This window comes from Leptosomus discolor, chromosome 13 (assembly GCF_034619465.1).
Source record: "Leptosomus discolor isolate bLepDis1 chromosome 13, bLepDis1.hap2, whole genome shotgun sequence".
In the NCBI taxonomy this organism is placed as follows: domain Eukaryota; kingdom Metazoa; phylum Chordata; class Aves; order Leptosomiformes; family Leptosomidae; genus Leptosomus; species Leptosomus discolor.
In genome coordinates this window covers 16,644,923-16,668,578 of record NC_141403.1, presented here as the reverse complement: position 1 = coordinate 16,668,578, position 23,656 = coordinate 16,644,923, and the positions used below count along the sequence as shown (strand labels likewise).

The following is a 23,656-nucleotide window of genomic DNA, read 5'->3' as shown; positions in this document are numbered from 1 at the left end:
TGGGTCTAGGTTATATTGCTGTTGAAGGGAGTTTTATTTAATTTATTTCAGTTTACCGAATTCCCATCTTATGCATTTAATTCAATATTACATTGTCCTTCTGCAGGCTCAGTTCCAAAACATTTACATTCTAAACTAGTTTGTTGTCCCTACTGTTTCTTTTCTTGCCTTTAGTTAAATAATCATTAATTTTAGTCTAGAATTAAAAAACGTATGGAGAATTCTTTTCATTGCTATTTAATTTTTCTCTTAGTATGTGTGAATATTTGCTCTACAGAGGTATCTCTAGGGTTCCTGTCTTTACTCCTTTGGCTTATGATGTCAATCACAGGTGATAATCTATGCAAAGATAAAAACTTGTTTTAATATACATTTAACTTGTTTTAGTAGATGTAAGCTGAAAAATAACAAAGAAGAAACCAAGAAACCATGAAGTGATCTAAACATAGTATTAGACAGCTTAAGAATCTGATCCCTTTTTCTTACAGTGCCATTTGAAGCGAGATACAGAAGCAGCCCATTAGGTGAAAAGGTACTGAAAAATATTATTATCTGAGTCACTGTTGAGCGGAGTGGCTTCTCCACAACTGAGTATCCACTGCCATCAAAATGGAACGAAGTGTCCTCATCCTGTGGGCTACAGAAGTAGAAAAGAGAATTTAAAATGTTAACTGAATATTGGTGTTTTTCCAGTCATTTTTATATAAAGCATAAGAAAAATTAGATCGGTTGGTGCAGCCCCAGGCAGTATGATTAGAAAGTGTGGGAAGTGACTTGAATCTTGGATGTTATGAATAATTGAAGGATTCCAGCCAAAGGCCACTTTCACTATAGAATTCACAATACATGATTTAGCCATGAGGAACAATGTATACAAGATTAAAAAAATGTTCCTCCCTGATGTATGAAAAAAAAACAACAACCCAACAACTTCTTAAGGGAAAAAATTGTTACAACATACACCCTCTTACTTAGAGCATGTCATCCATTTATCAAAATGCTTTGCATAACTGCACTTACAATAAGTGTTCTATTAGCCCCTTTCCCTGCAATATAATACTTGTAAAATTATCTCATACAATCAAGCAGCACCCTCTGCTGTTTCTCCACGAAACATTCTGTAAAATGGAATATGATCAAGCGCATTTCTTTTCAAGTCCTTAGACATAACAATAGGACAGTCCACAATCGCCTTTTACAACGATTACAGAACAGTAGCAAGCTCAGTGGCTACAGTTTTGCTATGGATGTATTTTTCTTAAGAGTACTTTACACCCTTTCTTATCCTAGGAAAGAATACATTTGTTTTGCTGGAAATTACTGGAAAGCAAACATTCCAAAATAGTTTGGTTTGCTGGCACTCCCTACTTTCAATGCACGAAACAGACCACAGCAATAGAACTCCTCTGAAAAAGCAATTAATAAGTGATAAAATTCCATATAATGAAATTATTTTACACGACTGGCACATTCAGATTAATGTGTTCAGAACTGCAAGTTACCGATCAATTAAATACTGCAATTTGTCTGAGTTCATTATTTTTAGCTAGCACAGAAATATGTATTATAGATGTGAATTACTCTAAATCTGTTACAAAGAGTAAGACAAAATACCTTCCAAAACAGCCACTGCACTTGCCCTCTCTTTCCATGTAATTCCAAAGACCAATAGATTTGCCATTCAGGGATGCCTCTCCCATACACCCTTTAAAATGGGTCACCTTAACAGCAGGCGATTTCTGTGAGACAAGAAATACTTCATGAATACACTTAATACCAAGTACTCTGAAAATTATGCCACGAAATTTTTTGCTTGGTTGCTTTCCTTGAACTCTTTGTTAGATATAAATCATAATAGAAGAACAACACATTTTAGCATAACTATTAACAACTATCATTTGAATCGTATTAGATTAGTTTTGCAGCAAGTAAAAAAGTAAAGTAACTATGTCCTCATGGCATGGATAACAATGGTAAACTAAAAGAAGCCGTGGAAGAAGGAAATGAAAAACAACTTCATTGTGTAATGTCTGTGTATTATGCATATACACACAGCCTGTCCTGGTTAACACTTTATGCAAAAAATTCCAGGGAAAATTAACTTCAGGATACTAGAACATCCTTATAGCATCTTTGCTCTAGTCCAGAGTAGCTCGCACTTCTTGACGAAATAACCCATTCATGCAATTATTTCTAAGTCTAAAGTATTTCTCAAACATGATAAAATATTTTACAGAATGCTGATCTCAGAACTTAACCTTGATTTGCCCTCCAAGTCCTCCGATAAACATTAGGGTTGACTTGTTAACATCCAGTATGCTGGCTGTCCCTGGAGAGGTTGCAGATTTAGATGAAGGCTTCTGACTGGAGTTCGTTTCCTCTATGCTGAGTGTGCCTGTTTTTCCAAACCTGCCAAGTACAAATACTAATAAATAGTTTTAGAAATCACCAGGCTTAATCAACACGTGCTATTGGCTTCCCTTATTAAGAAAAATGAAGATGGTTTTTGCTGTTTATGCCAAGTTCACTCACTAAGCAGCTGGACATTTCTACAATACAGCCACCTCATTAAAAAAAACCCAAAAACTTTTCTATCCAACATTTACGCCATTCTCATTTTAATTACCTGGTTGCATGTATTCTGTGCCATTTGTTGTTGTCAATTTGAAAGTCAGGGTATTCCAGTCTTGTTGATCCAGAGCCCAGATCCCAAAGAAGAGCTACCTTACCACGTCGCATCTCCACCGCAAGGAAGTCTGTCTGCAAAACAGCAGGGCTTATTCTGATAAATGTGTCCTCGGTTACAGTATAAGATGTGCCCAAAAAAAGTATTCTATCACCATCTTCAGGAGCTATTGAGACCAGGTGGGGCAGTGCTCCCTGCCTCCCCCCTCTGGACTATCTCCTGTTACTGGGCACAACAATGCCTTATCGCCTGACCCATCGATAACTCGCTCCTGGGCTATCTCCTGTTAATGGCCCATCAAGGAACTGCCTCATGACTCCCCATCCCATTGTGAGATGCTCCGCCCGGGGGAAGGAGCCAAGCAGTCCATGCCAAATAAAAACGGAGATTTCGAACACCCTAGCAGCCTTTCTTCCACTGGATTCCCAGAGGAGCTTTTCCCCCCACTGGAGTTCCAGAGGACAAGAGCTACCTACCTACCACTGGACCTTCGGAGGAAGACCAGACTCTTTTACCTGATTGCTGCTTCCACAGAACTACACCCATCGCTTCAGGAGGACTGCAGCCAGCATCTTATCGGACTGCTACTGCCACCCTAACAGGGTGTCAGGTTGTATTTCTGACTCTTGTCAGTGTAAACCAGTGGGTTGTTTGTTTTTCCCTGCCTTGTGTTTTATATATATATATATATTAGTAAAGAACTGTTATTCCTATTCCCCATATCTTTGCCTGAAGGCCTGTTAATTTCAAAATTATAATAATTTGGAGGGAAGCGAGTTGCATTTCCATTTCAAGGGAGGCTCCTGCCTTCCTCCGCAGACACCTGTCTTTCAAACCAAGACAACATGGCATCAAACATGTAGTTTCTGTTTTGTGTATTTTAACATGGAACATTGAGAAAGTCTTTCCAGACTCAAGTCCCTACATCCCATATTACGGGAGCTGACTTTTAGCAAAACCAGGCCCACCAAGTTTTCACTCATCTTTACTTGTACCGAAAGCAAAATGCTCAGCTTGTATACAAGTAGGTGAACATTTTTTTTATAGACATATAAAACCATGTGATGTACACATACGGAAATATGCAGTTCTGAGTGTATTGAACTGACCTACCAGCCTATGAAAAAGGACTGTCACGTGATAGCGTGCCACAAGGAGCTAACTAACGGGTGTGCATTTATGAGGATTACAGAGGGAAGAAAGAGGAAGATAATGTGACAGTGAGCCATCATGCTGCTTGTCAAGTGGGTGGATACGCCATGCTCACGAGGGCCAAATTCAAGCACTTTCTCTGTGATACCAGGCAAATTGCTTGATATACTCCAGCATACTCTATGAAAGTATCACACAGTGTCACACTCTGTGAGGTTAATGCACAGCATGGGAAAAGGAAGGGGGAGTTTCATGATGTGGCCCAGAGGCAATGCTAAGGAATCATGTGCTTTCGATCTCTACCTTTGAGGATCATCTAAGGCACAAATTTATTTCCACCCCTAGTGAACACATTTGTCTGCAAGGGGCCTCACTTGGATACTTAGTTTGAAGTCAAGTAGGAAAAAAAGATACATGTGGTCATTTAAAACGTTTGACTACCATCACCTTCAGCAAACGAATGCCAGAAACTTACCTTTCCGTTGCTACCCAGGTAGAAAAGAAGGTTATCTGGTTCAGCAGTTTTCACATTGAGTGTTAAGGTGTTGTAATTTGTAGATGAAATTTGGGGTTGGTAAGCACGAATACAATCTCTATCTGCTGATACTGCAACTTTAATCTGGGGGGGAAAGAATGAAACAAGTCTCAGTGTACACAGCACATATTTCTGGAATATGTACTTAGCTTCTGACCAACAAATGCAAGCCGTTTGCTGAGATACTTTCATGCAATTTAAGTATTGCTACCTGGGTTAGACGTCAGCACTCTCGTAGGTATCACTTGACAAAGTGATTCACAAATAGAAAAGAATAAAAGCTGTCATAATTCACTCATTCAATTAGGAGATCTGAAGCCAGTAAATTAAACTATTCAAATACCTCAGAAAACAACATTTATCAGTAAAAGCTACCGTAATAATATCAGAAAATAAAGATACAGAAATTCAAAACCTTTTTTTAAAAAAAAAGCAAAAATAATTTCTAGTCTATGTTGAGAGAATTTTTTTTTTTTTTAAATTAAGAGGCAGACAGTCTGCAGTGATTCTGGTTATTTCAAAGTTTCACAACGCAGTTTACATGACTATTCAAAAAATACATTTGTGAATATATTGCAGGTTAAACTTTTTTAAAATTAAGTAAAGAAATTCATATTCCTTTTATCATACCACTAACTCCTTTGAACACTGTCTAGTATACTGATAGGATATCGATTCAAGGTAAATGCAGCCAAACTCCAAGAAGCATGGTAGTTCAATGACAGAAACCTCACTTTAACAACAGAAAAGCCTTAACTTCATCAACTTCATTGAATATGCCTGTAACAACTAAATACATAAAGCACATGTGCATATGTGTATGGACACAGATACATGAAGTTTCTCTCCTCTAGTAAAAGTTCACAAAAATACGAGAACAAACTGTCAAAATCGGGAAAGGGGATTTTGCTAATACTTCTTTTCACCCTGCCAGGAACCCCTATGGTTTATGACACTTCAGAAAATATTACTCCCTCTTTTCTGCAGTGGATTCATTAAGCTTCAGTGGACTGTGACAGAGAAGCAATAATCATATAATTAAGAAGATTTTCAGAAAGAACTAAAAGCCTTTTATTTTTTAAAACAAAACCTCCCTAAACCTTACAATAACATACCCATACTAAAGCCAAAAGCATATCAAAAAATTACTGAGTGCAGAGTCATTTTCATATTCCCCTCACAGTTTAACGAGGTCCATAGCACAGTTGATTCACTTTTGTTGTTTTTAAGGGGTGAGCAGAGATTTAAAAACAAGTATGTCTTTTGTCTTAAAGTGTTCTGGATGCACGGCAGCTTCTTGCTAAGAAGAACATGTAGACATGACACGGCATAGTTGGGAAATTTATCGATACAATCAACACCCTTGTTAAAAAATTTGTAATGATACTAGATGTTATATGGAGGCACCCAACACCAATCACTAAATTAAGATTAGAAATTAATATCTTGTCCTAAAAAGAATGGCAGCACCGTTCCCTCACTTCTTCTCACCAAAATATCTCTGTGATTTCTTGCTGACATATTGTATTTCATTATTTTTATAGGAATTAAATGGAAATAGTAAATAAATTGCTGCCTTGCTGTTCTGATAAACTCACAAATGCAATAAGAAACTTGAAGCTAAAATTATAAAATGTATCAACAGCCCTGCCAGTATGCTTTTAGCATTAGTCAGTATCTCTGACTTCAGTGAGACCCCAGAACCATCAGGTACTTTGACAGTAAATTTTAGGCTCTTTATCTCAAAGAATTTCTCTGCTAAAAGTGAAAGTGAAGCCAGGTAAGTCTGGGATGATAGAACTTACAGAAGCTGCCTGCTTGCGGGCCTGGCTGATGAGCTCTTTAATTTCAGACAAGTTTCTGCTCAGGTTCTCCTCTAGCATTTTCAAAGGTTTCAGCCTATCCAATAAAAGACTTGCTTGCGCTTCAACTTCTTTAACTTGTTTTTCAGCTGTGACTGCTGCCAAAACATAAATGAAATGGTGAGCCTGGTAGAAAGAGAAATGTACTGTTCATCGCTAAAATACTTAGCCAAGGTGGCCTGGTTTTGATCATTTTGTTTTCAGCAATTTTAAACATCAGTAAGCAACGTGCATAGTTAAGGGTATCCCATGTGACTCCTTTAGAGGTCTTTCAAAAAGTTAGCACATTTTTATTGAATTAGGAAGAAACTTTCAGTCTGTCAGACTCATATTTAATGCCTATTAAAACTGAATACTAGTATGGCTTCTGCAAGCAGTGACATTTCTGAAGAGCAATGAAGCAGCAAACTTACCAGCTTTTGATGAATCAGTTATAAGTTCACTAGTTTTCCTCAATGTGTCATTAACTCGGGACAATGTAGAAGAAGTATTCAGCAGCTTTTGATTGAAATCCCCAAAGTGACTTAAACCCACCACAGCACTGGTGTTTGCAGACATAGCCAGATCTTTCACCTCAAACATGTATTTCCTTGCATCTGAAACAACAGTTCCCAGGTTAAAAAAAATTCACAGCTTTCATACATACTTGGGAGTAGTAAATGCCTGGCTTCATCACAACACAGTTATATACATAGTCAAAACACTAGAAATGCTACCAGTTACATTCCTTTCATAGCAAGAGTTATATTTTTGTTTGTATTCTTCAGTTTGAGGGGAGCTCCAAACCAAGACCTACAGCAATATAACTTTGCTTAACTGTTGAATGTGCCATGGCTTACAGAGCGGGAGGTTTACCTTCCGTGAAACTGGAGTGCCAGGAGGCTGGGACAACTCCTCTTGCCCAGTTATTAAGTTGGAAAATGGCCACAGCTAGGCCCCTGAACAAAAAACACGGTAAATGTTCCCAAGCCAGTGAAACTGTTTCCCACAGCATTCTCCTAGAGAAATTGACTGCTCTTGGCTTTGCTGGGTGAAAAACTGGTTGGATGGCCGAGTCCAGAGAGTTGCGGTCAATGGAGTTCAATCCAGTTGGCAGCTGGTCACAAGTGGTGACCCCCAGGGCTCAGTACTGGGGCCAGTTCTGTTTAACATCTTTATCAATGAGTTGGATGAGGGGATGGAGTAAGTTTGCAGATGACATGAAGCTGGGTGGAAGTGTTGATCTGCTGGAGGGCAGGGAAGCTCTGCAGAGGGATCTGGACAGGCTGGATCACTGGGCCAAGGCCAATTCCACAAGTTTCAATAAGGCCAAGTGCTGGGTTCTGCACTTCAGTCACACCAAGCCCCAGCAGCCCTACAGCCTTGGGGAGGAGTGGTTGGAGAGCTGCCAGGCAGAGAGGGACCTGAGGGTGTTAATTCATGAGCCAGCAGTGTGCCCAGGTGGCCAAGGTGGCCAACAGCATCCTGGGCTGTGTCAGCAATGGTGTTGTCAGCAGGAGTAGGGAGGTGATCGTGCCCCTGTACTCAGTCCTGGTGAGGCCGCACCTCAAATTCTGTGTGCAGTTTTGGGCCCCTCACTGCAAGAAGGACACTGAGGTGCTGGGAGGGTGCAGAGGCGGGCTACCAAGCTAGTAAAGGGTTTGGAGCATGTCTCGTATGAGGAACAGCTGAGGGTTCTGGGGTTGTTCAGCCTGGAGAAGAGAAGGTTGAGGGGACACCTGATCGCTCTCTACAACTACCTGAAAGGGTTGGTCTCTTCTCCCTGGTAACAAGCGATAGAACAAGGGGAAATGGCCTCAAGCTGCACCAGGGGAGGTTCAGGCTGGATATGAGGAAGAATTTCTTTACTGAAAGGGTTGTCAGGCATTGGAACAGCCTGCCCAGGGAGATGGTGGAGTCACCATCCCTGGAGGTGTTTAAAGAGACGGGTAGATGTTGTACAGAGGGATGTGTTTTAGTGGTGTTGGTAGAGATAGGATAAAGGTTGGACTCCATGATCTTGACGGTCCCTTCCAACCAAAACTGTTCTATGATTCAGACACGGATATAGCTATAAATGTAGTTAAGTTCGTTCACAGACACAGGGGTACACAATAATAAAATATATTACACACATATATAAATAATAGAATTTGCAGTAATTTTAATCACTCAAGATTTTCAAGTCTTTTGATCAAAAGACTTCACTAATTCAAGTTTTGAATTCTAGGAAAAATGTTTTCTTTTTCATGACCAGCTCTGAATACAGTACAGACACAGGACGCAGTGACAGGGAACTTGATTCTGCCTATCCCAACAGGAAGATTATATGAATACATCAGAGTCATAGTGTTTAATGTTCTCACAGTGTTTAGTGTTGGCACCCAGAGTCACTAGTCCGAGACTTATGTTTTGAATCCTACAGAAAGCTGTTGAGGCAAGTCTATTATACCCGTTACTTTGGGCTACAATCACTTGTATAGTGAGTGCACAACTCCCAGTGTCAGCCTGCCCCGTACACCCCCTGTGCCCAGAATAGCATGAAGATGCTGCAGCTGGTACAAAAGGCCTGATTTAGGCCTTCAGGGACCTTTCTTCACCACCAGTACCCTATACAGAGGGCAACACCACCATGAAAATCTTCCCGGATTGGAAGAAAAAAAAAAAATTAAAAAAAAGAAAGAAAAAAGGGAGAGAGAGAAAACTTCAAGAAATGAACAACAAAACAGAAATCAACCAATGTTTAACAGTGAGTTAAGGAGGACAAGTCCTATGATTTTAATAATGCCTTAATTTTCAACATGTAGCTTTATGTTAGATAGTATTCTGCAATTAATATCCAGTGCAACTTTACCACTAATATCACCCTTCAGTGTGGGTTAAGAGCCTGAGTTGTAAAACGGGTATTTTAAAGCTTTGGACTTTGCATTCTAATCTGGACATACAGTACAACACAACCCAGGCAGGAGGTGTTTGTTTTCTACCTTAAAAAACCCCAAAACATTAAGGTTGGTAAAGTATTTCAGACCTTCTTATTCACAGCTTCAGAGATATTTTCTCTACTAGTTTCCATGAACTCTAGGTCTTGCCTGCATCCTAAATGATGACTTTTTTTGAAAAAAAAAAAAAATCAAAATTCTTTTGTTTTGGAAAAGCACAGAAAGAATGTTTTAATCAGTTAAATGAAGTCAGCATTTATAACAAGAAAACATTTAGATGCAGATGGTAAGATTAACAGGGCAGTATAAACAATTTTGAAACAAGCTGTCGAAAGAAAGCAAAACCTCACAGTTCCATCTCTCCATATGGGACTAAACAGGACTTCACTCTCTTCTCATATCAGTGTAATTATACAGCTTTCAAAGCCCCTCCTGATTTACAGGAGTGTGAAACGGGAATCAGACTACAGATCATCTATGATAACCCAGTTATGTTTCATGGGTATACTAAAAAAAAAAAAAGTGGAAAACATTCCTTGTACGGGAGGAGGCTAAATGAGTGTCCAGTATAGTTTCTTACTAGGTCTCTGCAATCAGACAATAAACAGGATTTTATTATAATTGTAATAAAACCAGACAGTTCTGTAATAAGGAGAACGTCAATATAAATTTCACTTACCATTAGGCAATGCTCTTAGTGTCAACAGGGAATCATTAAGCTGGTTGACAATTTTATTAGTACTTTTCTGAATCTTTTCTACCCTTTTGTTCAACCCATTCAATCCAAATAAAAGGTCTGTTGGAAGAAATAACTGTGATTTTTCCGTGCATAAACAAATACCATACAACCCACACAAACCCTATATGTAAGGATAACAAGCATTCAAATTATTTAATCAATGGAAGTTCTTTTGGTCTTTTAACAGAAAGAGCATTTTACAAACAGGAATGCAAAATGAATGCAGTATGCACAGATAAGCTCCTGTGGGCACTGTTCCATTCAAAGTTACCCTTTTTAGCCAATTTCATCAGACTGGATTGGTAGAAACATAGCCAGGAAAAGGCTATAAATGAAAGTTATTTCATGACTGTGAACTCTTATAATTTTTATGATGTTGTTCTCTTTTTGTGATACCTGGCAGGAGCCAAAGAAGTGTTTTTCTCTTATTTATTTGGGATCTGTTTGCAGAATCCTCTCACTAGAAATATGTAGAACAGAAAGAACAAAAAAGGTATGTATTCTGTCCATCTTAATTACATAAAATGTGTACATACATATTTGTAAAGCCACTTATATTAAAAGCAAAGACTATTTTACAGTTACAGTTTATCTCTGTGAAACATTCACTTTCTGTTCAATTTTGTCCAAAATTTCCCTTAGGGCCAGCCTCTGCTCCTATAAAGTCTGTGTTCAAAATGCTTTTGAATTTCCATGGTTCAGACTTCAATGCCTTGATGATATCTTTGGAATAATAAGAAAACAAAAGGATTTTGGAATTTATAGGAGGGACTCTGAGCCAAAAGGCACTTTGTACAGACAAAAAAAGTTCAGCTTGTTACTGCATTTTGGCTGTGTAGAAGTAACAAGTAAAAATGATTACAATTCAAATATACCATCCTACATACTTGTGTGATCCATGATTTATTAGATAAAATTGGATGAAAGGATTTCTTCAAGAATTATGTTTGTTCTTCATCTACTGTACAATCTCCAATGATTTAATTCATAAAATTTTGAAAAACATTTAAAGAAAGTATTGCTTGGAGATAAATGAGGTATAGTGAAGGCCATTTTTTTTACATGTTTACAGAGAGAAATTACGTTCTTACCCAAAGAAGTAAAATACCACATGACTCCACAATACATCAACCTAAATTGTATGAAAATATACATAGTCATGTATACTCATGCAGTATTTTTTCTTTTTTTTACTTTTAGATGAGCATAAACTAAGTTAACAAAAAACCCACAAACAAAAACACACAGAAAAAAAACACATTAAAAAAACCCACCACAAAGCAGAGTATAGAAAAAGAAATAGAAGCAGAAGTGTGAACTCCAAAGAACTGACCATCACTTTTTTTCTTCACATTTTTAGCTTCGTTCTGAAATTTGGAGCTAAGCAGTAGAGTTTCTTTTCCAAGAAGACCAAGAGACTCCTCTGGCTGAAAAACACAGACTTCACTTGCCACATATGAAAACCAGAAATTCAACTGAAAACACTTAAGTATCTGTAGATGTCTACTTCAAGTTACTGAACATTCTTGTTATTTATGAGATGTCCTATTTATTTACCTTATTAAGCATCAATTTTTTTAAAAAATACAAGTTGCAATTGTTTGTCCAAGAATGTGACATTGAATCTGTTTGTAAGTTAATAAAAAAAGATGACTGTGAAACAAAACCAGAGGGACAGGTCAAATACGGAGATGGTTGAATAATTCCAAAGGTTCCGGGAGCACCAGAGGTTTGGGAACTTAAGTTCTACAGGAATGGATGTCAGATGACTGATGTAAACACTCATACAGAATCAAGTCCAGCCCAGCTAACCATGCATTAGACATTAAAAAAAAAACCTCAACAAACAAAAACAAACAAACAAACAAAATCACCCTGGTAAAATGGTACCATGGCAGACAGAACAGTGAGGTAAACAGAATGAAATCTGGAGCCACAACTTCCTTGGAGTACAGATTCAGGATACAGTATATACTGGTTGGTAGGCCAGGCTGCCATACATACCTCCATCAAGAAGACTCAAATTTCAGCGAGTACAAAAACAATTACAACAAATATTCCAAAATGAGAAAGGGAAAGATGCTAACTAAAACACTAATATTGGTACTTACTAAATACAAGGGGCCATTCACAACTCTAGATGCATCATCTGCCAAACTCTCTGTTCTTTCAATCACACTTTTGACACTGGAGTGGGCGTAGACAGCAGCAGTTGTGTTCAGAGTCACATTTCTTACTTTAGAGAGGCCACTAAATAGAGAATTAACAAGTAATTCTGTTTTCATAGGCATATCTTAATCAAGCAGTAAGTTCCATGTCTTCAGCCACGACACGTACATCTTTCAAGAATACATGATGCACTCTGAAAAAAATGAGCACACCTTGCCCTGTGGTGCATAAGGGGCTTTAAGTTCATTTATTTTGAACTGAAAAAATCAGTTCAAAGAAGGTTGGGGGTTTTTTCCCCCCCTATTTTGTTCTTTGTTGTTCTGTTTTGTTCCTTTTCACCTATTTTTTTCTATTTTGTTCATTTTTGTTCCTGGTCAAGGTTTTCATTTTATAAAGCCACTTAGTCACTTAGAACAAACAAATCACACCGCTTAAACAGAACAGAAACAGGTTCCTACCTGGAGCTCAAAGGCAAAGTGGAGAAATACAGAATACAGCAGGAAATTATAAGCATCTGAAAGCTATTCTGTATTTAATTTTGCTTTATTGAACTTATTTGTCTGCAGTGAAGTTAGAGTTGCTCAGTGTTACTCAAAGCAAAATTTTCTGTTCTTAAACTTAAAATGTTACTTTTCTAATCTGAAATGATTTAGCATTTAACACATACCTGCTGACTTTAAAAGACAAAACAGCATGAATGCTAGAAGGATTCCTGAGATAGAAGGTTAATTTTTCCATTGAATTAACTGGAATGACTTCCCAATTTTGAAATTGTAAGAGTGAATTTGAGTGGATTTCAGATTGCAACCCACTCATTTCTGCAAGATGCTTTGAAAGCAACAATAATGGAGGCATAGTAGGAATAGTTTCTTCATGAGATTCAGAAATACATTGTCAAGAAATAAATATTCAAACACAGGCCAGAAGCTTTTCAAGCCATACCATGATGTACTGACTGGGCATTTAATAATTCACTAGTTACTGTGTAAGTCCGCCACACGAAGTTCGAGACTAATCAATACACTCCACGTCATTTAATAAAGGTACACTGCATTAAAAGTAGAAAGCACTTCAAATGAAATAGGTAATAAAAATTGATCATAGAATCACAGCACAATTTGTGTCAGAAGAGACCTTTAAAGATCATCTAGTCCAACTGCCATGCCATGGGCAGGTCATTCCTTCAGTGGATTAAGCTATTCCTATTTAAATTAAATCTGACACATCTGTAAATCTCTCCCGATTTCGTATTTCTTGAGTTTCTCACCTCTCTAGTGCATCTGCAAGTCTTTGAAACTGGGTGGCATGCTCCTCAGCTCTGTATACCAGGTCAAGCACTCCTCTCACAGACATCTGCATCACCAGTTCATCCACGTGGTGTCGCAGTTTGGTGCTCCATAGGACTAACCCATCCTGGTGGACCTCCAGGTTCTGCACAACAAAATGGTTTCCTCTTTTTTTTTCAATAGCAAAATACACCTGATATAACATGTCCAAGAGAACGTTAAAACTTAAGAACTTACAGATGTAGAGTTCTTTACATCTTGGGCAAGAGCAGCAGCAGCATTTACTAGGACCTCCCCTTCTTTAATGAGTGCGGTCGAGACTTCTTCACCTTCCTTTATATTTAGCTTTTTGTCCTGTAGCATAAATCAAGTGTTTGACATGTGAAGTCAGCTAGTGCAGTTGAGTTCACATAACATATAACCATTTTTTGTTTTCAAACACGGTCTGGTTTCCTTTAAATTTTTAAGGGATCACATATATTAACACATTTAAACATGTACAATCTTATTAAAGTCTAAAAAGCAGCTTTTAAACACAATTTCATATTTGGTAATTCTTATGTAACAACATCATTGTCCAGCCTTACATTTAACTCTGCCAGGTTGCTAGAGATAAGAGGAAACAAGCGATTGGTCTCATTGACGTTAGCGAGTGCCTCATTCGCCAGATCCTGGACATCTTGCAGTCTGCTGTTGTGCTTTGACAAGAGCTGGCTTGCATCCTTTTTTAGTTCAGCAAGCTCCTCCTGGGGTTTAAGATACTCTTTCTGAACCTGGATCAACAAATTTTCTGCAGCTCTGACAAAGAGAGGAATCAGAAAATAAATAAATGGCAAAGGAGATACTTAGACATGGATTTCTTCAGGAGAAAACGTGGTCATGTGAAATTAATTTAAATGCATCTTCTTACTAAAGCCTGCATTTTTTTTCTAGAATAGTATACATACACATGGTAGCTTACGTTGCTTGTCTTACCACACAAAGATGACTGCCTCGGGGAGAGGGCAGTCATACAGTTCATGAACTTTGTGGTGACTAGAGGGAAAAGGGGTTAGTACAAATCTCGTTTGCTTGGACTTAATTTGGGATATCCTCCACAGCAAAATCTTTGTGAAACATTCCTCTGGGACTGCTCTACATCTTAATTGCAGTGATTCATATTTTGAATGTAGGATCAAAACATCAGTTATGAGGACTGACACTGGAAAGAAACAAGTAACCAGAACTGAAAGACATATACCCAAGAGCCCTGCAATGTTTAACTATCAAACAAAAATAAATAGCCTAATTAAAATGAACACTGAAAGGAGCAATCTCTGCACTTATCTTTTTCAGTAAGTAACAGACATGATCTGGGAAATATCAAATCCTCCCAAATTTGCCAGTTATTAATTGCTTCAGCTGTTCTAGTTGGGAATATTTGTATCTCCATTTGAACGCTTTCCAGTATTGAAGGAATTGAACTGAAAAATGATCCTGAAAGTCTATTCCTTCGTTTCTCTTCATTTCAACACATACACTGCACACTGCAACTCCTGTAATGATACTTTTACATAAACGTTTGTCCCTTTTAATCTGATTTCAAATCATACAGATCATTAGCCAAAGCAAAAGAAACCTAGTTTATTTCACAATTATACACAGCAAAACACATTCCACCTTCCTTACTGAATAGCAGATGTGCATTTGCATCTATTCAGCAATTCAGAGTCTTTATGCTGAGAAGCCATAGCCTTAAAAACGTTACAAGAATGAAAGTCTTTTTTTTTTACAAGACAGTAATGGCTTCTATTTCAGGTAGAGTAAAAACCAGTTATATTTCAAATTGTTTGGGAACCTTCCTGTACATGGCAAATGTGTGGAGACCTCAGTTATGAATGTTGCTTAACAGTATGTCATCACAAGCTCAGTCCACTGTGAGCCATGTGGTAACTTCTGCTCCCTGAAAAATGGGCTGGCAAGCAGCTTATTTAAGCCAGCTTTGAATTTACAGCTGCATTGCATGATAAATGCTGCAGAGCAAACAATCTTATAAATCTTATTAACTCTCTTCTTTGATCTGTCAAAGGACACTTATCAGAAAACTTTCAGAAATTTCAACAGAGCCTATAACTGAAAAAGTTAATTTATAAATGCCTTGTGTAACAGCTCAAACACTGATGTGGAAAGTCAGAACGCTGTTACTACGCAACAGGACATTTTGAGACATTTTTGTAAGTGCAAAAAAAGCTATCTGAAGTTCGTGATAAATATAAGAATAAATGGTACATTTCTAGTCCATTTTCATGTCCATTTAGCTTCTATACAATTTAACATTCAGCACAAGGACAAGCACAGGAGTCTGTTGAACAAAATCAGACATGCTACCAATACATTCTATCCTGCCTAATCCAAAGCACTTCATAAAGAAAAGCCAAATTTCCAGAAACATTCCACACTGGTCTAAACCTTTGATCCTTGAAGCCAGTGTTAATATTCTTTCAGCTTTTGGTGGGCTAGGGCAATACTTAGTATTTCTGAAGCTGGAACAAAAATTTTGCTGACTGTTGGAACAGTCAATGTTTTATATTGCCAAGTCTGGCCATAAGCACTAATAATGAGTATAAAAGCAGTTTTAAAATAGCCTTTAACTGGGGATAAATCAAGGCAACGGAACACAATCTTAAACAGTGGCTCAGAATGCTGAAACAAATGCCTCGGTCTCATTTGCAAATCCGTGCGATACATATTCCGGTGACAATAAATAGTCACGTCCTTCAGCAGATCTGACATGCCATGGGCTTGCAATTGACTGAGACAGTTCTATGACATCTCCCAGACAAAAGCAACAAGGAGCCAGATCTGATACAAACTGAAAGCAGTGAGCTTTTTTTGCTTATTGCAAGGGTATTTTGTATCACATCCAAACAAACAGGTTTTGGCTATATTAGTACCATGTGGGATGCCCAACTATCTTCAAATCATGTAACTCCAAATTCAGAGTTCATATAGCTCCACCTGGCCGAGTTATCCATCACACTGCCTCTTATTATGGCATGTTTCTCCAGATACCTCTCCGAAAAGCAGTAATGCATAGTACAGACATACGTGAAATAAAGTTTTCAGAAGAACAGGCTTACTTCAGGACACTGCTAGCATTATGGTGCTGTTGAGCAAAATCTTTCTTGCGCAGTGCATCCAAAAGGGCAGAAATATCGTCCTGCAGGCTCTGAGATGTAGCATTTGACAGCGGGAGGTGCAGGCCCAGTGTTTCATTTAGCGACATAGCAACTTCAGCAAGTACTAAGTAGGAGAGTAAACAATTTAGGCATACCATTAAAAAAAGAATATATGTGAACCCCCTGTGCAAACTGCAGCACTTTCCATGTAAATAGCTCTTTAAGAGCTGTAAAGGAAATAACCTTCTAAATTCTCTTCAGTGGAAATATCTTAAAAGCAGGATACCTTTGATGGTTGCATGTACTGTGTCAATAAATCCAGTCAGCTCTTGACTTTTATTCCTGGTTTCCTGAGTCACAGTGTTAAGCTTCCAAGCTTTTTTCAAAAATCTAGATGACTAGAATAAAATCAGAGACATTCTTTGACAGTTCTCCTGAACACTGATTAATTCATGACATTTGTCTATGATTTTTACAGTTTCTTCCCCAATTTTGAGAATACTTTGAGAGAGGAAACAATGTTTTTTGTTAAGATAGACCTATCTGATTCATAAATCTCTGATTCTTCCATGCATGCCAATGTCTTCTTTATATTGAAATTTCCAGCCTCTGATACCAGTGAAGAATTGTGTTATCAATTTTCATAATCAATAAGATCATAATTACAAAAGTATTTCTTTAACAAAATAAACATTACATTTTTTTCAGCTACAACTAATGTATCTTAAAAAAAAAAAATCACTCTTCTGGACACATCACTATTAGCAATAACAACACTGTTAGTGCAAGCACCTAGTTAGATTTCATGTATGTGGTCAGAAAATCATATACACATATGGTCAGCAAATGAGATCTAATGGCTGAAGCACTATTGTCAATTTTCTACCTACAATTTTTCTTGTGTTAAAACTAAATAAAGAATACAAATGTTGTCTACTTTTCGTGTGGATTTCCAACAGATTTATTTCTGCTGAGACCATTTTAAACACAATACTACAGGCATCAAAGGCTTTTTGGTGAATATTCAGCTATGACATAATTTTGAGTAAGCTCCATGTGTTAAAAATCAGTCAGAAGAAAATATCTCCCTTTCTCCAGTTTTAGGGCCTTAAGTGATCACAGTACAAAAAGTTTCTGAACGTTAATAGAAACCATGCAAATTTCCTGTACAATATCATAAAACACCATATTTGCAGAAGAATTCTACCGACTAATTAATTCCCCTCCTCAGAAAGACTACAGAATGGACTGAATTCTTTCATTGAACTCTATAGATTTAAAGTAGTATCTAAACAGCTCTATGGCATTTTATGTGCCATGCTATGAATTCTCAAAGGATTTCTCCGGAAAGGCTAAGAATAAAGAAGCCAGCACCTACCTCTTCATGCAGCTGATCAATTCCTCCTGACAAACTCAGAAGAGTTTCTTTTGCTGTAGTTAGTGAGTAAGTTGGATCTTCTCTAGGAACTATAGACCCCTGTAAGAAACAAGAAGAAACAGCATGCTGGAATTTAAAAGCTGTGTGTCTAGAAAAGTTCTGGGAAGAAAATAACTATGCACATTATTTAGGTTATTTATATGTTTTAAATGACTGATTTGCAAAGCACGTAAGATGACAAAGTAATTACATACATACAGTTCACGTGAAGTGTGTCATTTCTTTAATTAAGGAAACAAGGATCCAGCCATGTTGTACTTTCAGTCAAGTAATAAGAAGCAAGCATTATTTCTGCTTTCCTGATTCTCAATTTCACCACAGTCTGAGCTGCCCAAATAAGCTACTTTGAGAAGTTCCAAGGTCCACCAAACTAAATGCTTCCATGCAGTCCCACAGCTGCTACTGTTGTCAGAACAGCTGCATCTAGGGTGTATCTGTAAGGATGACCCCAGAGAGCTCTATGCTTCCATGTTAAAACCCAGCGCATGGCACTCAGGAGTTCAGGATTTTGGCCCTCCAGACACAACAAGGTAACACAAGAAGCCCTGCAGATCCTCTCGCCAATAAGAGAGAGAATAATATGCTGTATTCGGCTTCAAGGTAATCTCAAAACAGCTCTATATGGCAATAAATAGGCCATTGAACCCAAATGTATCGTATTTGATACAGTCAAGGCCTGCAACCGAATACCACTTCTCTAAAGACACAAAGAAACTTAAGGCACCTCTTAAAAAGACACTAAGTCTGGGAAAGGTTATTTTTAGATTTCAGATGTTTCGGGGCCAACAATTATAAATACCACAGTATCATTTTGCCAACTTTTTAAAGAAGTAAATACACAGGATTATCCAACAGCCTTGTGTCAAATGGAAGTTTCAAAGTCTTTTCCTCAGCATGAGGAAAGGACAAGTGAAAGAAAAACAGAAGCTGAAGCTCTTGACCCTCCTGGGACAAAGCACAGCAAGGTTTCTTTAAAAGTCCAGTTCAAAAACCCAGAATGGGACAGCAAGTATGTCTAGGTATGTCAGAAGGAGCAAAGCAGGAGGCTTTAACTAGAAAAACAGAACTACTTAGGTCCTTAGATGGACTGGAGATGCAGAAGCAATGAGGAGTAGAAATCTGACTTGGTAATTTTCTCATTATGGAAAGACCCTCACCTAATACATAGAAAAGAGGAAATACTCGAGCGCCTGAGCGACCAGCATGAGGCAAAGAGACAATACAGTGCAGGGGACAGCCCTTCAGGGAAGATCTGTAATTCACATAAACTTGGGGATTTTCTGGCTTCCAGCTACAGTTCCTTTGGAACAAGGCAAAAGGGACGGTAATCTTTGATTAGCCAGAAAGAGAGGAATACCTGCTTCCAAAAAGAGAAAAGTTATGAGAAAACTTACCCTCAAGATTAAGTTGTTTAAAGACCATTGTGGCCTTACATAAACAGAAAACACAAGAGGTTTTATATTACTTTTAGCATCCCACTTCCAAGAGTGACAGATGGCTTTGATTTGATTTTAATATATAAAAAAAGGATGTACTAAAGGAGAAACTTAACTGCTTTTATTTTTACAAAAGATTTGATTGTTATGTAATTAAAGCGCTACATATTGAATAACGTTTATAGTCCCAGAAGATGATGCTCCTATACCAACACAAAACAGAAATCAGGTCAATTGTATCTTTCAAGTATTACAATAATTCAGTATGTTTATGCCTTATGACAGAAAAGAAGGGAAGGATAACTGAAGCATTATAACTACAAGGTTAGCAACTAAAACTAAAGGATAAGAGTATTTCTGCTGAAGCATAAACGTGTAATTCAATCAACTTTGCCTTCAGATATTGTAATTCTAAACATTTTAAAGTGCATTGATTGGAATTCAGTCTGCCTTACATCTTAAATAGGAGAAATTTTAATTCAAACGCTTAATTTGCTGAATTCAGCAGAACAAGAAGGCTCATGTTATTTCGATTTTGTGATACAATGGAACACAAAGAACATAGCTTTGTTCATCTTGGAGCTTGTTTTGCTTGAGACATTGCTGAGCAGACTCTTATCAATAAATGTACATATTTTTGTGGTCATGAAGTAGGGAGGATTCTGTTTATCTCTGGCTTTGTGCAGAGACCACATGAACTTAATCAATCCTCAGCATAATAAATAACCTTCTAGAACAACAAAATGTGGTATTTCATGCTTTGTTTAAGGGAGAGAGGAGCTGGAAGGAAAGTTTGCCACAAGCAGCCTGAAAGTGTCCAACACAAACATTCTACCTGGCTCTTCTGTCCTGAGATGGAGGACACAGTAAGGCACCTGGACTGCCACGCAACCAAAAGGAAAGCAAACGGCTGCATCCCAGGCACCCTGGCTAATGGAGAAGCAGCCTACCACTCTAGGGGAGTCCTAAGGCACTCTAGGAGAACAGCCTTGAGATCTATGCCTTGGCAGCTCTTTAGCAAAGGGACCAAAAAGGGAAAAGACCTGCCCTGATGTTTCTGGTTTTGCTGCTGAAAATGACTCCCTTTGCTTTCAGTGGGTCTGGGCCAGTCTCGGGGATGCACGTAATCAAGATGAACCACGTGCACAGAGCACATTCAGAAATCACAGCGCTGATGGAAAAATATTTTCATCCCTTTATTTAAACGCTAGTACAACAAATGAAAAGAAAGTAATGCAGACAGCTGGATAATTTCTATACCAAACGCAATGGTCTCAACCTGGTATCACTTACACATACACACATTCAAGCCTTGAATTTCCGAAGGGCTTCTGCTAAATTACTGGCACATGTGAGTGGCTGCAAGTTTTACTCTAAAGGTGTGACTAAGAATTCCTACTATTTGTGCATTCATTTTACCTTCAGATGTTTTGTTGCATTCTCCAACTCTGACAATATCCCATAGGGCACACGGGCAACACCAGTGAGGTTCATCGAAAGCATGGCCTTGTTGAGATGATCCAAACTGTTTAACAAAACTCCTGTGCAGTTGTCATCACAAGCTAAATAAACCATTTTAACAGGAGGAAGAAACAGTAGTAGTAAAAAAGAAGCCACCAAATAGACATATACCATACACAGTATATGCCTTCACCTTTTGAGTTAAGAATGATTAAGTATAACAATTTTGAATACACAGATTGCCCTCCCTTCCTGCCCCAAGAGTGGACCTATTCCAAACATACTCTCCTTAGGTTAGCACACATTCAAGCCTTATTGGTCCTGCTGGCTCTTGAGCTGCTTGCTGTATTATAAGCTTATTGAGTCTGTTTAGCTACATTGCTATAAATCCAGGGTGATGCCACTGACACTCACTCAAACAGGTTAGGAGACAGGAAATTCAAGCTTATAGTGGTGTAATGCCAGTTATTCCTTGGTTTTGTTTTGGTTTTTTTACTTATACAAAGTAAAATCTGAGTCCTAAACCACAGTTTATTGCAAAAGCAGATCACTGCACTTGCTATGCCCTTCTGCTATCCACCCTCTCATAAGGAACTACCTAACGAATTATTGGTGGAATATGACTATTTATTGGTGAAGAATGCCTACATACCTGGGATAATACCAAAAGTATTATTACAGCGACCTCGCATCCAAAGGGTCAATGACAGAGGAATTCAACATTTTCAAATAAAGGTATGCTACAGACAGCAAAAAAGTATTAAAATTATCTTTCCTTAAACTTGTCCGTAACACTAAACAAGCCGTTTTAAAAGTTAATCGCTTGTCTCATATTATGATCTCTATTGCAGTTTCCTCTGTGTTCACAGAATGGTTGAGGTTGAAATGGACCTCTGGAGATTATCTACTCCAACCCCCTCCTGTTTTACAGAGATATTAAGTTGTTAAGATTTCTTTCCTTTCATAGAAAGAATAAGGCCTGACATCATAAAAACATTCAAGGAATAATCATGTGTATATAAATATCACTGGAACAGACAGACCAAAGTCCGTTGGGAAAGTAAACAATTTAAAAACACCTACAAACGCACTCGTCTTCCACAAGAAGATGTCTTGGTTCACACTCCTCACAGAGCTGTCCTGTCACACCTTGCTTACAGAGGCACTGGCCAGTTGCACGATCACAATTAACATGAACAGAGCCACTGGGATTGCACCGACATGGATGGCAGCTGCCACCGGGAAGCTGAGGCTCACCATAATAGCCAAGGGAGCACCTACACAGGGAAGAATGAGACACTGAACATCAGGGGATATTCATTATGAAATCAGATGTTATATTTATCTCCGAAAATCACTGTTAGGTTTTTAATTAACAGCTTCTTAAGAGTAACTTACAAATCACTAAGTCCTTGAGCACTCATTCATATATTTATGAACACTGAACAACCCATTCTGAGCACAAATATGGTTCGCATTAATATGTCTTGGGAGTTGGGGATAAATGGGGACATCATGTGTAACTCACCTTTCACAGTACTGTCCTTCATATCCTGGGAGACAAGCATCACACTGGTAATCCTGAACACCTTTCAGGACACAAGTGGGACTAAAACTGGAGGAAAGATAAACAAATACCTGCTAGCACATAAATAGAAGACTTTACAGACAGAGAACACCTTCAGCCACAAGTTAAATATTGTAAGCAATAGCATCCTTTGCTCAATCTGATACAGTGCTCTAGAATTTGTACTTTAAATTATTTGTTTCTTAAAAAGTTTGCTTTCCCAATACAAGTCCATTACTGCTCAATATGCTAAAGCACCGTATGGCCTTCCTTTTAAAAGACAGGACAAAGAAAAAGGGATGCTGCATGATACATCTATAGTATATATCTAACAGACTTGCACAAGAACACCAGAGTTGCTAGACTCTTATTCTGATTCAATTATCCAAAAGCAAATAACAAATACGCTTTTCAAGCTTCTGAAGAAAAAACAGCCTGCGCAGCATTTTGATTTTCAAAATATGAAGTTAACTGTTCCTCTACCAAACAGACAGATGTATAAATTTCAAACAAAAGAGTACTTGTTCTTCCCCTAAGACTGATCTCATGTTAAGTTCCTGCACTGACTGGAGACAGCCTGAAACTTTGTAAATAAAAAAGCACTGCTTTTCGAATGAAAACAGACACACATTTGAAACTAAAACTTATCAGAGCAACTTATTCCATTATCTATAACACATTCTATGCGGCTGATCTACTCTTAAGAGAAAAATTGGCTTATCTATCAGTTAATCTTTTTATTTTAAAACCTCACAGAGTTACCACTAGCTGTGAACAACTCAGAATGTAATCTCCATTTACTAAAATAGGTAGCTTTCAAATGTCTAAAAATTAAGGACATGTAATGATAACTAACTCCTGTTGCTATAGCATGGGGGCAGTAGGAGGTGGACATGCAGCACAAGAAATCCAGAACACTACAATATACATTGGATTCAGTAAGTTCTGGTTACCTAACAGGGTTGGCTCTGGGACAGGCACAAAGAGAGCAGTCGTTGACAGATCCAAGTACTTTCCCATAGTAGCCTGGGGCACAAGCACTGCAGTAATCACCAACTGTGTTATCTCTGCAGTTCTGATACACAAAAAGGAATTTGGACAGTTTAAACCAACAACAAACAACACGAGGAACTTTCCCCCCCCCCCCCAAATCAATAAATGCATACAGTTTCCAACAATCGTCTCTAAATGTCACTACCCATGGGTCAGCATTCTCTGAGCGGAGGAACTCTTTATGCAAAAATAAGCA

At 38.1% G+C, this 23,656-nt stretch overlaps 1 protein-coding gene across 1 annotated transcript in view; it reads right to left on the bottom strand.

Moving 5' to 3' along the window:
- The window catches only part of LAMA1 (laminin subunit alpha 1), a 107,085-nt gene that overhangs the window by 16,571 nt on the left and 66,858 nt on the right, over positions 1–23,656 (bottom strand). Inside the window, exons 30-49 of the mRNA XM_086472474.1 lie at positions 23,361–23,482; positions 22,369–22,455; positions 21,924–22,117; positions 20,799–20,941; positions 17,884–17,982; positions 16,792–16,903; positions 16,467–16,629; positions 13,935–14,145; positions 13,585–13,701; positions 13,329–13,492; positions 12,004–12,142; positions 11,226–11,319; positions 9,833–9,949; positions 6,649–6,831; positions 6,179–6,333; positions 4,314–4,457; positions 2,627–2,760; positions 2,259–2,409; positions 1,615–1,739; positions 487–637 (exon numbers count right to left, since the gene is read on the bottom strand). Coding sequence (XP_086328600.1) covers positions 487–637; positions 1,615–1,739; positions 2,259–2,409; positions 2,627–2,760; positions 4,314–4,457; positions 6,179–6,333; positions 6,649–6,831; positions 9,833–9,949; positions 11,226–11,319; positions 12,004–12,142; positions 13,329–13,492; positions 13,585–13,701; positions 13,935–14,145; positions 16,467–16,629; positions 16,792–16,903; positions 17,884–17,982; positions 20,799–20,941; positions 21,924–22,117; positions 22,369–22,455; positions 23,361–23,482 — 2,805 coding nt within the window. The remainder of the gene's footprint in view (positions 1–486; positions 638–1,614; positions 1,740–2,258; positions 2,410–2,626; positions 2,761–4,313; positions 4,458–6,178; positions 6,334–6,648; positions 6,832–9,832; positions 9,950–11,225; positions 11,320–12,003; positions 12,143–13,328; positions 13,493–13,584; positions 13,702–13,934; positions 14,146–16,466; positions 16,630–16,791; positions 16,904–17,883; positions 17,983–20,798; positions 20,942–21,923; positions 22,118–22,368; positions 22,456–23,360; positions 23,483–23,656) is intronic.